The sequence below is a fragment of the Carassius carassius genome, chromosome 15 (assembly GCF_963082965.1).
Source record: "Carassius carassius chromosome 15, fCarCar2.1, whole genome shotgun sequence".
Lineage (NCBI taxonomy): Eukaryota > Metazoa > Chordata > Actinopteri > Cypriniformes > Cyprinidae > Carassius > Carassius carassius.
Window position 1 is genome coordinate 30,426,924 of NC_081769.1, and position 13,420 is coordinate 30,440,343.

At 35.2% G+C, this 13,420-nt stretch overlaps 1 protein-coding gene across 2 annotated transcripts; it reads left to right on the forward strand.

The window, feature by feature from the left end:
- The first annotated feature begins 1,566 nt into the window (after window positions 1-1,566).
- paqr6 (progestin and adipoQ receptor family member VI) lies at window positions 1,567-13,420 on the forward strand. 2 transcript variants are annotated; one of them, XM_059568463.1, is made up of 8 exons: window positions 1,567-1,808; window positions 7,328-7,572; window positions 8,078-8,205; window positions 8,524-8,729; window positions 10,646-10,772; window positions 12,249-12,345; window positions 12,452-12,596; window positions 12,695-13,420. In XM_059568463.1, the coding sequence occupies exons 2-8, from the start codon at window positions 7,522-7,524 to the stop codon at window positions 12,934-12,936; spliced, it is 996 nt and encodes a 331-aa protein (XP_059424446.1). In that variant the 5' UTR covers window positions 1,567-1,808; window positions 7,328-7,521; the 3' UTR covers window positions 12,937-13,420. The 2 variants fall into 2 exon arrangements, with proteins under 2 accessions (XP_059424446.1, XP_059424445.1); XM_059568462.1 differs by lacking the exon at window positions 1,567-1,808 and adding an exon at window positions 2,323-2,467.

Genomic DNA, 13,420 nt, shown 5'->3' on the forward strand with positions numbered 1-13,420 from the left:
ATCACTCAGCAGATGCTATTTGGGACTTAATTTTTAGTTCAGTTTCTACTATATATATATATATATATATATATATATATATATATATATAAGTGTGATTTGTAATGGGATACTAAAAAACAGCAGGGGATATTCGTACTTCTCATTCGTACGGGGTCTGTCTCTCAGTATCTTGGTGTAAGTAGGTCTCTGTGTCCTCATTCAACTATATTCAGTGTCTCGTGCCCCAGCCGCGCTGGGCCCTCTGCCCAGATCTCATTGTGGCATTACGGCCAGTTCTCTGGCAAAGACCCCAGCGCCAGTGTCAAAGAATGCCTGGCTTTGCCCACTAATAGGGCAGAATGATTTGCAGTACGGTCCAATGACCAAATGTACCCATGACATACTATAACATGATACTTTAAATCAATAACATACTTTACATATTTGTGGGAATAAAGCTTAATTCATTAGAATCAATAAAAATTTTCTATATTATATATTTTTTATTTTAGTTCATTATTTGTCTCACCTTAAATGGCTGATTAGCAATTTGTGTTACCGAGCAACTGAACAGGTGTACCTAATAAAGTGGCCGGTGAGTGGGTGTGTGTGTGTGTGTGTATATATAAATATATATATATATATATATATATATATATATATAATAGCAAAATTTTGGTTTATTTATTTTGGTACCTAAACAACGTGTCTTTCGTCTTAAATATAAATGTTTAATATTATTAGTATTATATAATATTTATAATATTATGTTTAGAATATTATATAATATTTTCTGGTGTTTTATTTCTTGTACCTAAACAAAAAATGTTATAGATCATTTTCAAGAACATAAGGCTGTATGACTAAAGTAAATGATACCATCCCAAAGTATATTTTAAATCCATTCACTGTTGAGTTTCTTATTGTTTAATATTTGCATATAGCCTGTAGCCTAGATATTTTTGTGTAATTGTTTTATTTTCCCCTTCTTTTCATCAATTGTATCTCAGTCTTTACCGCATTATGTATTATTTATTTTAATATTTAAAGTAGGTTACTATAAGGGGCTTTTATTTTATTAACGAGTCATAGAACGTTGACTCAACTGATTTGTTTAAAAACAGCGAATCGTTTACGAGGGAGAACGAAAAAAGCTTCGTTCATTCAAAAACAGCAAACGGAAACATGACAAATAATTATCATTACTAAATATATGGCTGTCAATAATAAATAAACGAATTATTTAAATAAATATACAAAAAAATAAATACGTTTAGCGGAATTCTTTTAATATTTTTATAAAAAATGTACCTTTTGCTTTCTTCATCATAACATTTACCAAAAAAAAAAAAAATTATTGAAGCACTCAAGGCCATACTGTAAATTTAGTCAATGCTCCCAGCGCCTCCAGTTGAATGTCTTTGTATATTGTTATTCTTCTTCTTAGCATTTTTCGTTCTTCCAAACAAAACGAGAACGCGAAAAGCAGTTGAACGGGTTTCGTGTCTTTGTTCTCGCTGCTCTCCTGATTCTAAACACAGGGCTTCTTTCATGTCTCCATCCAATGAGAGAAAGCTCGCGCGCGCCGCGGAGAGGGTGGGATTTCCACTGCTGTTTGTGTTGCTTTCCCAAGGAATGTGAGGGACACACCAAGCCCGAATGATTCTCAGGGTTGTCCACTAACTTTAGGACCTAGCTCAGCCATGGAACTGTAGTTATTTCGCGCTTTTCCCCCACTAACTGTAACTCTTCGGATCCCAAACTGGCGACCTCACATCTCCAGCTGGCACGCGCAAATGATCTCATAGACCAGATCAAGCTCAAAGGTTTGGACCTTCGATTCTCTCTTGCTTTATGCTGTCATTTTAATCCGCAGTGTAAAATATGTTGCAATGCATGGGACCATTCCATGTGTTTGCTGAAGTGAACTTTCAAACGAGTTCTTCTAAAGTTATATGAAGGAATGTTATGAAAAATATGCTTTCAATGAACATTAGCCAACGCTGAGGCAGTGAACATCACCAAAACCTGAAATGTCACACAAACTCATGGCAAATATGGCATTCTGGCGAAAAAAAAGTGGAAGTGTCATGTAACAACATCAAGGGTGGGGGATTCGATGTAGTTGTGTTGAATTTCAATGTTCTATGAAGAGCAGATTACAGTTATAAGCAGTGGTTTCTTAAGTTGAGGAAATGAGTTTGGCATTTTGTGAATTGTGGAAGTGTTGAGTTGACACTGAACACCTCCCTATGGGTGAGAGTATATATTTAGCATGCATATGGTGGGAGTGTTGCTTTTGCAGAACTGCCTGTCTTTTCCTCGAACACACATAGAATGTAGCCTAAATTAGTAAGTAATACAGGGCCTCTTCCAAGCCCTCAGTACTGTAGAACTGACAGCACCAGCCTGTCTAGGTCTCCTTCTGTGCTGGAAGCCCTCCTGAGCTCCACGTTTCCACCAGAAGATATGAAGAAAGTGACATGTATGTGCTTCTTTTGTACCAATTGTGTGGATTGTGTGTCTCTAAAACTTTATTAATGCAGCATTTTGTCTTTTGAATGTAACAAAAAAGGGTTTAATCAATGGGTTTGTGTATTTGTAGCTTTTTTGACCTTTTTTCTTAATGCATTTCAATGTTAGCAACATTCTTCAAAATATCTCCAATTTTTTTTGGGTAACTGTCTATCACTCTAAGCATGTTGTTATAAAGACAGCATGCTTTTTGCCAAATGAAATAATTGGCTTATTGTCTTTGTACTGATTGCAAAAGAAATGAGGTTGTATATGGAAAATAATTAGTTTGTCTTAAAGTCAGTATCATAACTTTGACATTATGGCAGTGACTTTTGCATGGGATTTGTTAGCTTCAAATTCAGAAAATGCTTCCAAAAAGTTTGTTTTCATTTAAAGTTTGCCTCCTAAAGAAGATTTCTAATTCTGTTACATGTGTTTCATATCTTCTGCTTCTCATTTTGAACCCGTGACTTATGTAAAAACACCCCTTTTTTTCTCTCTCACTGTTCCTGTACATTCAAAAAGATTTACCCTGCAAGAGCTGCATAGTAAGCATTTTCCAGGACAAACATTTTTTTTTCATTCTCTCCTACTTCTTAAATATAACTGCAGTGCAACACATGTGATATTGTTTACATAGTTGTCTATTGAGTGTGCATTCCAGTGGCTTCAACCATATGTCATATTTTTTTCCACCCATGGTTTTGAGTTATTTTATTGTCTATTATCTACACTGCTGCATCAGGAACTAGTGTGATTCCTTTCATCAGTTGTATTATATTGGCAAAAAAATGTTTACATTTTCATATAAAAATGTTTTCTGTTTCCTCCATGTTGCCACGATATTAAGGTGTTCTGGGTGCTTGTCTGAATATTGTTGTGCAGTTTCTAAGGTGTTCTGAGTTGTTGCTAGGCGTTTGCTTACTAGTCTCTTTAAAACTTGATTGCAATTTTAAAGATTAAAGTATCGTTAAATCTTTAACAACAAGTTTAAAGTTCATAAGGTTAAACATTTTTCTTACTGTATATTGTGAAATCTTAATAGATCTAAAAAGACAGTTCATGTCATTTTACAGTAAAATATTTCTTAATGTACAGGTTATATATATATATATATATATATATATATATATATATATATATATATATATATATATATATATCAGCTATGTAGATTTGGGTTTTATGTTAGCCTACGTCTTATGGTGTAAAATTAACGTTTATTAATTTATCCATGTGTGAGTCATGTGTATTACCATGAATGTGCTTTCTATTTGTATAAATGGCACATACATTTATTTACCTTACCTATAAATTAATATGTAAGGTACAAAATTGATTTTACTTTGGTTAAAAGGATATTTTCATCCAGAGATGTAATCCACTTGTTCCAAACCTGAATGAGTTTTTTCTTTCTTCTAAACACAAAAGAAGATATTTTGAAGAATATTGGTCACCAAAGAGTTGACGGCAGCCATTGACTTTAATTGTGTTTTTTGTTACTCAATGTTTGATCATCACCTGTTTGGTGGTCAAATACATTCTTCATAATAACTTATTTTGTGTCAACAGGTGAAAGAAACTCATACAGGTTTGGAACAACATGAGGGTGAATTTTTGGGTAAACCATCCATAAAACTTATATTGTTGCTGCTGTATTTTTACATTTTTACAGTGAAGTTCTGGCAACCATGGCTGTCGTTTTTACTGATCATTTCACATTTTTACAATGCACATGTTGTTGGTCCCTCATTCAATGTAATATAATGGGATTTTCTGTAGCGGTGCTTTAGCAAGCAGCACTAATCATTTGTTAATTCTCCAGAAATCTACAGATATAATGTATGTAAGGTGCTGTTTGCTTGGTATCATTAAAAGCTTTCTTTTCCAGGAAAAAGCCTCTGGCAAAATTAAAATGTTACACAGAGCTTTCAAAACAGTTTTTGATAGTTCTTACAAAACAGCTTTCCTTTGAAATTGATTTCTTGTAAAACCTAATGACTGTTTAATATGCAAAGGCATTTAAAATCTAAACTGCTCTTATTTTTTTGTTCAAACTCTGTGTGCAAAATTCCTGTTCTCCCAGTATAGCCGTTTGCATAATTGTTAGTGTAGGTGGTAGCCAGACAGCTTCATCCCATGATCGTGTATTAACATGACAGTGGAATGCTTAGAGGCTCATATGCATTTTACAGATACATGTGTGCCCAACAGAATGTGTGCATACTGCAAGCATATATGGGCGCTCTATTGTCAACATGCAGTGATAAAGACTTCCATTGAGGCAGATCTGGTGACACAATCACGAGTCAGAGAAAGAATGTCAGAATTACTGAACCGGGTGAGATGTGGAGCGAGAGACGCACAAGCAAGGTCGTTAAGCATCTGTCTTAGTTTGATTTGTTCTGGTTTGGATTTTGCAATAGTTGTGAGCAAACATGAAATCAAAATTGATACCATTTATCTGTTTAATGCACATTCCTGCTGTCAACAGTTAATCAGTGCATGTTGTTCCAAGTAACTGTTAGTCCAAGTGGTAAAAATGTAAAATTTCATCAAATTGACTTGGATAAAATGTCCTATCCTATTCTTTGTATATCCCATTTTGTTCTGAAATACGTTAGAAAATATGTTTAGTGACAATGACAACTCGTCGTTGGTCTCAGTTGGTGGACACACACATCTGCTCCTCTTGTTTTGTCTCAGATTGGTGTGTCATGGGATTTAGTTAGTCAGACTGTAATCTAAACATCTCCACCTATCAACAAGACACAAAAAACACATCCAGTTCAAATTGAGCAACGGCAACTGGGATGCGAGCTGTTTATTTCCGAATTACACGTTTCCCAAAGGGAATTATGGGAAGAACTTCATATCCAGTGTCAGAAGAATTATGTTTATGTTTGAGTTCCATAGAAACAGCTGATGGAGGAGACATTGCACAATCCATTAATCCATAAAATCAACACTGGCCCATGGAATAATGGCAGCATTTGTCCAGCCCTGCACGTTCTGACCAGGGGAATTTCTCAGTTCTATTAGTTTATGTAAGTGCATTTGTTGTAGTTGGATCCTGGACAGTTTCTGTGATGTGCTTTTAAAGGAATAGTTCATCTAGAAATTAAAACTGACATTGTTTAATCATGCACATGATCTTTCAAATCCATATGACATTCATTTATCTGTAGAGTTCAAAAGAAAACGTTTAGCCGAATGTTCATGCTGCTCTCTTCCATAGAGTGAAAGCGTACTAGTACAGTGTTAAAATGAATTTTTTTGTTGGTTGAAATAAAGCTGAAATGAAATATTACCTGAAAACTTAAACAAAAAATGTGAAATGTTGCCTTGGCTAATAACTGCATTACAATAAGCTGACATACTAAAATTGCAAAAAATTAAAGCTGAAATAAAAATTCATTAAAGCTAAATATATTTAAAAAATGATATTTTACTTTGTAAAATGAACTAAAACTTAACATTTAAATTAAATAAAATGAGAGGTAATTTAATATATATATATAAAAATTTTTAAACCTTAATAGTAAAATATTAAAAAATAAATATTAATAATATATATTAAAATGACACTGACTGACAACATGCTGATTTTATTACAATTATTACATTTTTAACTATTAAGAGCAGCATCATTCAGTTTGTTTCATAATTACAAAAGAGAATTTAAACAATCAAAATAATTGTTTGAGACACTAAAATTTGCGATTGAACTAGGTTATTACCATTCAACACTCACAAATATTCATTCATTTTCTCTGTGTAATTATTTTTCAGTCATAAATGATATTGCTTATCATTATAGGCAGTTATTGCTGTCCACAATTTATTTATATTTGTGCAAATTTATTATTGTGTTCATGTACTGAGAAACATTGGCTGCTTGTCAAAATGTACTAATTAAATAATACAACTCTTCTGCCATCCAAAAGTAAATTGGCCTGTAAATAATACAGAGTCATACTGCATCGTAAATAGCTGTACATATTAAGAGAGAATGGGTTTAATATCTTATATCAAGTGACTGCATACAGTTAGGAAGGACTCTAATGTGGAGGAATTGGTCAAGCATTTCCATCTGCTTTGTTTATGCTGCTGTCCGTCCATGTGGAGAAAGCGTGCTCATTTTCATACAGCTCTGCGTGTAACAGTCAATACTTTGCCCCACACAAAGCACATTCTGTTCTAGTTTCACAGGATTGGCCCCTGTGCAAAGCAAAGTACAGACCCCTTTAGAGAAGCAGGTACTTACAGCTAAACAGCTGAACTTCAGCTTCCAGAGAATGGCTGTAGTTTTTAGTGATTGTGTGCGAAGCTGAATTTTCAGTTTTCAATGTCACATGATCCTTCAGAGATCATTCTAATAAAAACCATTCTCAAGAAACATTTCTAATTATAATCAAGGTTGAAAACTGTTGTTCTGACTTGTGGAAACTATGTTCTTTTTTTCAGGCATAGAAAGTACAGAATATATTTAGAATCCTGATTGTCACTTTTGATGAATTAAATGCATTCTTGCTGAACAAAAGTATTCATTTACAACAAACAAATAATTCTGTTTTCCTATAATCTTCCTGTGTTGTGTCTTCCATATTGTTGAGCCTGTGGAGTTTATAGTAATATTAGTACAATTCAAGATTTTTTTAGCACTGAAGTTCCAAGTAACCAATGTAAAATCTGGGTCGCGAAAGCAAAAACACTTCAAGGCTTCTTAAGTGGGTATTCAGCAGTAATTCAGCTTTCCTTTCACTGCATATGGATCAGATCTTCACTGTGTGTGTGTGTGTGTGTGTGTGTGTGTCTGTCTCTGCAGTGTTTCCTGCGTGGCGGGGGACTGGAGAGGGTCATGGTTGGGGCTGGGCTCAGTGTGTGAGGTGGGAGGCTGGGGAAGGGGGCCCGTCCCGGGGTCTGGAGTGTCCGCTGTGGTGCGTCCTGTGTCGAGGAGGCAAGGAGAGACTCAAGCAGGCCTGTCAGAGAGGGAGGGGAGCGCTGCGGCTGCCCGCAGACATGCTGAGCCTCAGACTTCCGCAGCTCTTTGACATCCACCAGGTGCCAAAGGTGAGGAAGGGAGGATCTGTTTGACTGTAAAAATAGAGCGTTTGAAACTTTTTATCATTGCAGTTCAGTTCCCCTTTAAGGGAAATCCCTGGGAAATCCTGCATGTACTTAAAAGATACTTACAGGCCAAGTAAGCCTGATTTCAATTTCAGTTCTGCAAAATCTTTCTTAAAGAAATTCCAGCACAGTTTCAGTACGATTACATCAGATGAATGAATTGCTTTCAGAACATTAAAGCAATAGCTCACTTAAACATACATGTTCTTAACTTAATATTGTTCTAAACCCTTGTGACTTTCTTATTTGGAACACAAAATATGCGATTTAGAAGAATGTTTTAGTAGTGTATATATATATATTATATATAATATATTAAGTTGAAATTGGTTAAATTATTTTGATAAATTAATGGAAAAACATATGTTGCCGTGATTTATTGATGGAGTTGTTTTTTTACAGTGTAGATGTTTGCATGTATTTTAGACGTCCATGTGCATCTTTGCAGGTGTTTCGAGAGGACGGCATCATGTCCGGGTACCGTCATCCCAGGAGCTCAGCCCTTGACTGCATTCTCAGCAGTTTTCAAATGACCAACGAGACAGTCAATATCTGGACCCACTTCCTGCCAACCTGGTAAAGCGCCCAGTTAAACATGTGATTCCTTTTTAGTGCCAGGGTTGTCAGCTTTGAAGCTTTGGTTGAGCTGCTTCATTATGCAATCAGGATCGAGCTTATGGGCACACACTTTTATTCAATATCGGATTTTAAAAACACTTACCACATTACTTGAAAAGTATATTTGTGTTATGTCAGCGCAGGACAGTATGACCAAAAATATTGTTTTGGTGTGTTTCACATTATTGTTATTAACAAAAATGGCAAAAAAAAAAAGAGTGCCCTATGTTTCCTTACACAAGACATCATTTCCTGACCTGAGCTGTGCTGTTTTAGGTACTTCCTGTGGCGGTTCAGCGTGCTGTGCGCCTCTCTGGACTTCCTGACTGACAGCTACACCTGGCCGCTGCTTGTCTACATGCTTCTGATCTGCCTGTACCCCTTCACCTCCAGCTGCGCTCACACCTTCAGCAGCATGTCAGCCGAGGCTCGTCACATCTGCTACTTCTTCGACTACGGCGCGCTCAGCCTCTACAGTCTCGGTACAATGCGCTCTCACAGGCGATTCTGTCCTGTTTGTCCTGTCACACATCAGTGGCGTGCAGGTTTAGTCATGCATAGCTAGAGTTTTGACAAAAAACCTCACCTATGGTTCACACTGCAGATTATTTTAGTCAAGAACAGCCTACGTAGAAAAAGAGCAGTAGAGTGTTAAGTACCATATTTTTTGTGACTATATTCTCAACAAAAAATATATAAAAGATACCTTTTTTCAGTGAAGTTATGAAAAAGTGAGCCGTTTTACCTGACTTTATACTACAAAGTGCCTCAAACAAAGCTTTCGAAATATACAAAAGTTAACTACTACTTGGAACCTGACAAAATGATCACATTTATTAATTAGTTCTTTATCAAAAGCATGATTATTAAGCAAATATTAAAAGAAAACCTACACATTAAAAATTTTGCCTTGTCAATTGAAGCACAAAAGTTAAAAAACCTAAATAAAATATTTTTAAAACAAAAGACATAACTTGTAAAAGGACTAAAACTTATAATAAAATTAGAATGGAAAATCTAAAATAAAAGCCAATTAAAAATATTTATTAATAGTGTAATAGCAAAAAAAAAGTCTTAAATAATTCTGCATTAATTTCCATTTTATGTGTTAAAGTTCCCTTAGAAATAAAAATGAATATTGTTATATTATATTGTATATATTTTATATTATGGTATTTATTAATGCTTTGACTTGGCTTTTATTTATATATTTTATTTATTGTTTATATTTTAGTTTAAGTAATTTTGCAGTGTGCTTTTGAAATTTATTATCTCTTTTTTTAATTTTCTATTTGGCTTTTTTATTTTTTATTTTAGTGCTTTGACTATCAAGTGTATTTTATTTTATTTTAGTTACGAGGAATGGTGTCCAGTAGTTTTAGTTAACAACAACACTGCAGTCTTGCACCTCAGATGATACAGTATTTCCAGAGAATACATGAACTGATAAAATGTACAGTACGTCTTGAATGCACTCTAAGTTGCTTTGCATTATACACAAAATGCAAATGCTTGAATGTAAATGAATATGACATTGTGAGATAAATGAGTGGCTGCTTGTCAGAATATAGAAACCCCTGAGCTAGACACAGTTCTGATGTAAATCTGATGACATGTCTGAGAATTTCACGATGCACGATGATCAGCAGTAGAAATGTATGCGCCTTGGACGGGTTGATGTGAGGTTATGGAAAACATGAGGTTCGGAGGAAATGAGCCGTCTAACAAACTGCTGACATTTTATTGTATGACTTCAAAGGAAAGAAAGCAAACTTCTGGCTCCAGAGAAAACCTTTGAAGTCTGCATTGATAAAGAGTGAAGGATGAAGAAATGCACGTATTGTTCGAGCCACTTATGAAGAGCAAGTGCGAAATACAAGCGCAATTTATATATGAGCGGAACACTTTACCTAACATTGAGTACATGATTTAATGCACCTTTCAAACATTAAAGACTCATTTTCTTGATAAAAGAATGATTATTCTTTCAAGTGGAAATTTAATTTAAACTTATTTCAAAAAGTTATCCTATTTCTGCAGTATTTCCATTCATCTGACTTGGGTCAGTCTCTGTGCTGGATGATGGGACGGTCATATGTTCAATTTTGTTGTAAGATCCCATAGTCTAATAAAAATATTATTCTTTCATATGTGGAATCCACCTCCGGTCATGTTTTCCAGCTGTGGTAAAGAAAGGCCTCTGAGACAAGCAGAATAGCTGTGTATGTCCACAGCATTGAATATGAGTGTGTGTTTGGATATGACACAAAAGCCAACAAAAGAAGAAATTCAATATAACATAGCATAAAACTCTGAATTATATCCAGATGAAAGCATGCATTAATCTTCAATGCTCTGCCCTGTTCCAGTGTTTTAAAAATGCCATACTCTTTTCCAGGCTGCGCCATCACATACGGCTCTTACGCGATACCCGACTGCTGGGTAAACAGTTGGCTTCATCAGCATTTCGTGACCATTGGCGTCGCCAACTCGCTCTTCTGTACCAGTATGTCCTGCTACTCCAGGTGAGAGTGGATTCAGAGGGTAATTAAGACTCATTTACTAAGTCTGTGATTACAGGAGCTAATGCAGATGTCATTTCAAAGCCAGACTCTGAATAATAGAGAGTTCATTATATAACTTGAGTCCTTCTCACACAGACCTTTATTTGTTTTGCCCTTATTCCTGGCTGCACAAAAGGTTTCAGTCATTTTAATAAAAAAATGATTTACAAGTGCTTAACTGGGTGTTGAATTCTGTGAATCGTTTAGTTTTGCCTAAGCAGAACTGTTGCGGATGTTTATCATTAAACTTCGGCACATAATTTGTCTTGCTCTGATGCCTTGTATCATACTGGTTGTTTAATTTAATCTCTAAACAATCAGATCTGTGTGTGGAGGAAGAAGGAATGGGCCTCAACCTCAACATTGAAGGGAGCTATATTTACAGACAGAATTTCATGAAGACCTGAGGTTGGGGTCCTGGGACTTGGACCATTATCCAGCCACCCAGCAACCATCTACAATAACCTAGCAACCACATAAAACCACCATGGAAGCCGCACACAATACAGTAGCATTTATTATGGAAACTTTTGTGTGATTAACCACAACATTTTCTTGTTGAAGTAAAAATAAATAAATAAAAATATTATATTATTTAAAATATTTTATATAAATATGTATATAATATAATTATCATATTTCTATAATTATAATATTAATATTTATTGAAAATATCTGTTATTTTTGCATGATCAAGCACCATTCAAATTTTCTTCATAAAATAAAAACTAAATATTGTTATTTAAAAAAAAAAAAAAAACATTTAACTGTGATCAGAAACCAGATGCAGTTTTTTTTTATGGTTTGGTAAAATGTGGTAATGCTAGTGGAATTGCCAATTGCTAATGTGGTAAAATGAACATATTCATAAATCCGATTAAAACAGTTGGTTCGGTGTCATTGCAGGAAGTGTCAAGCCTCACTTTATAGCAGATGCCACTTTTGTTTGATATTTTGTTAAATATCTAAAGACACAATATCATAGAGATGTGGAGTTGGGCTCTTTTGACTTGCACCATTAAGTAACCACCTAGCAACCATCAACAATAACCTAGCAACCACATAAAAATAACCACCTACAGTATGTTAGTATTGTGGTTGAAACTTGCATGACTCAGCACTGTTTACATTTTCTTCATAAAATATTTACTGTGTAAATATGAGTGTTTAATGTTTCCATTATGTTAATATTTATATTTAACATATTTTTTAATTATATTACATTATATTGTATATTTGAAATAACATATATATATAATTATAATTATTATTGTTTTTAATGAAGGGAGCATTTTCTGTTTTTCTTTTTTTTTTACATTTTATAGTTTTATATAATTTTATATTATTTATAGAAAAATGCATTTGAGTGCATTTTTTAAATGTGTAAGCAACTATAGATTTAAGTGAGGGTGCATTTTTCTGTCTTTTTTATGACAGGTTCGTAGAGTTGCAGTTCCCACATAAAAGTAAAATCTTGCGAACGGCCGCGTTTATCGTCCCCTTCCTCTTTGATAGCTTCCCACTGTTCTACCGCGTAAGTACGGACACACTTCACTGCGCATGCAAATTAGCTAGTTGTATATGCGCAGTGTGTGCACTGCAGATATGAATGCACTCTTCTCTTCCTCATGTGTCTGTAGCTGCTGTTGTGCTGTTGGGGGAGCTGTAGTCCCAGTGAAGCTCTGGCCAGCCACTCTTACCATCTGCTCTTTGCGTTCCTCACATGCTTCCTGTTTGCGTCTCACCTCCCCGAGAGACTGGCTCCTGGACGCTTCGACTACATCGGTATCTCATTTTCTTGATTTTACAGTCATCTTCGTTTAGTTCTCAATGGTTCACACCGGTGTCACACAGTTCTTTTGACCACTTTTTCCACTTCCAAGGTCACAGTCACCAGCTCTTTCACGTTTGTGCAGTGGTGGGCACCCATTTCCAGATGGAGGCAGTGTTGACAGACATGGCGTCTCGCAAAGATTGGCTGACGTCGCACTCCTCCTTACCTTCGTTTCCAGCCACTGTGGGGGTTCTCGTGCTGGGCGTCCTGCTCAACCTGGGCATCATTGGCATCTTTAGCGCCGGTTTACCGCGAACCCCTCGCCAAAGCACTTCGGCCCACCTTCATTAGGAGTAACAAGCTTTCTTGACCACTCCACACCTCACTGTGCACCTTTCTGGACGATCGTGCACTTATACAGTCACTTTCACTGATATATAAGCCTTGATACTTTTGTACTGAGAAGCTAAACATTTATACAATTCAAGATCGTTCATTTTATACTCACGGTTTATTATCTAAAAAAAAAATCCTAAAGATAATCGCGACCTTTCAGGTGTTATTTGATTTGATTTTTTAGTCATCGATATGAAAGGTTGATGGTTAAATGATTTAGATTTTTACAGGTTATATTCTAACATAGATTTGGGGGGGGTTTATAAACATAATATGATGTTTGTGTAACACTAACTGGGAAATGATAACATAGCATTAATCAGGGATTTTATATTTGCATTAATATTATCATGAGTAACATCATTAATATGGTTAATCCAATATTATGATGTTGCATATCAAAATACACAAAAATGATGGTGGGTATCATATCTAAAAT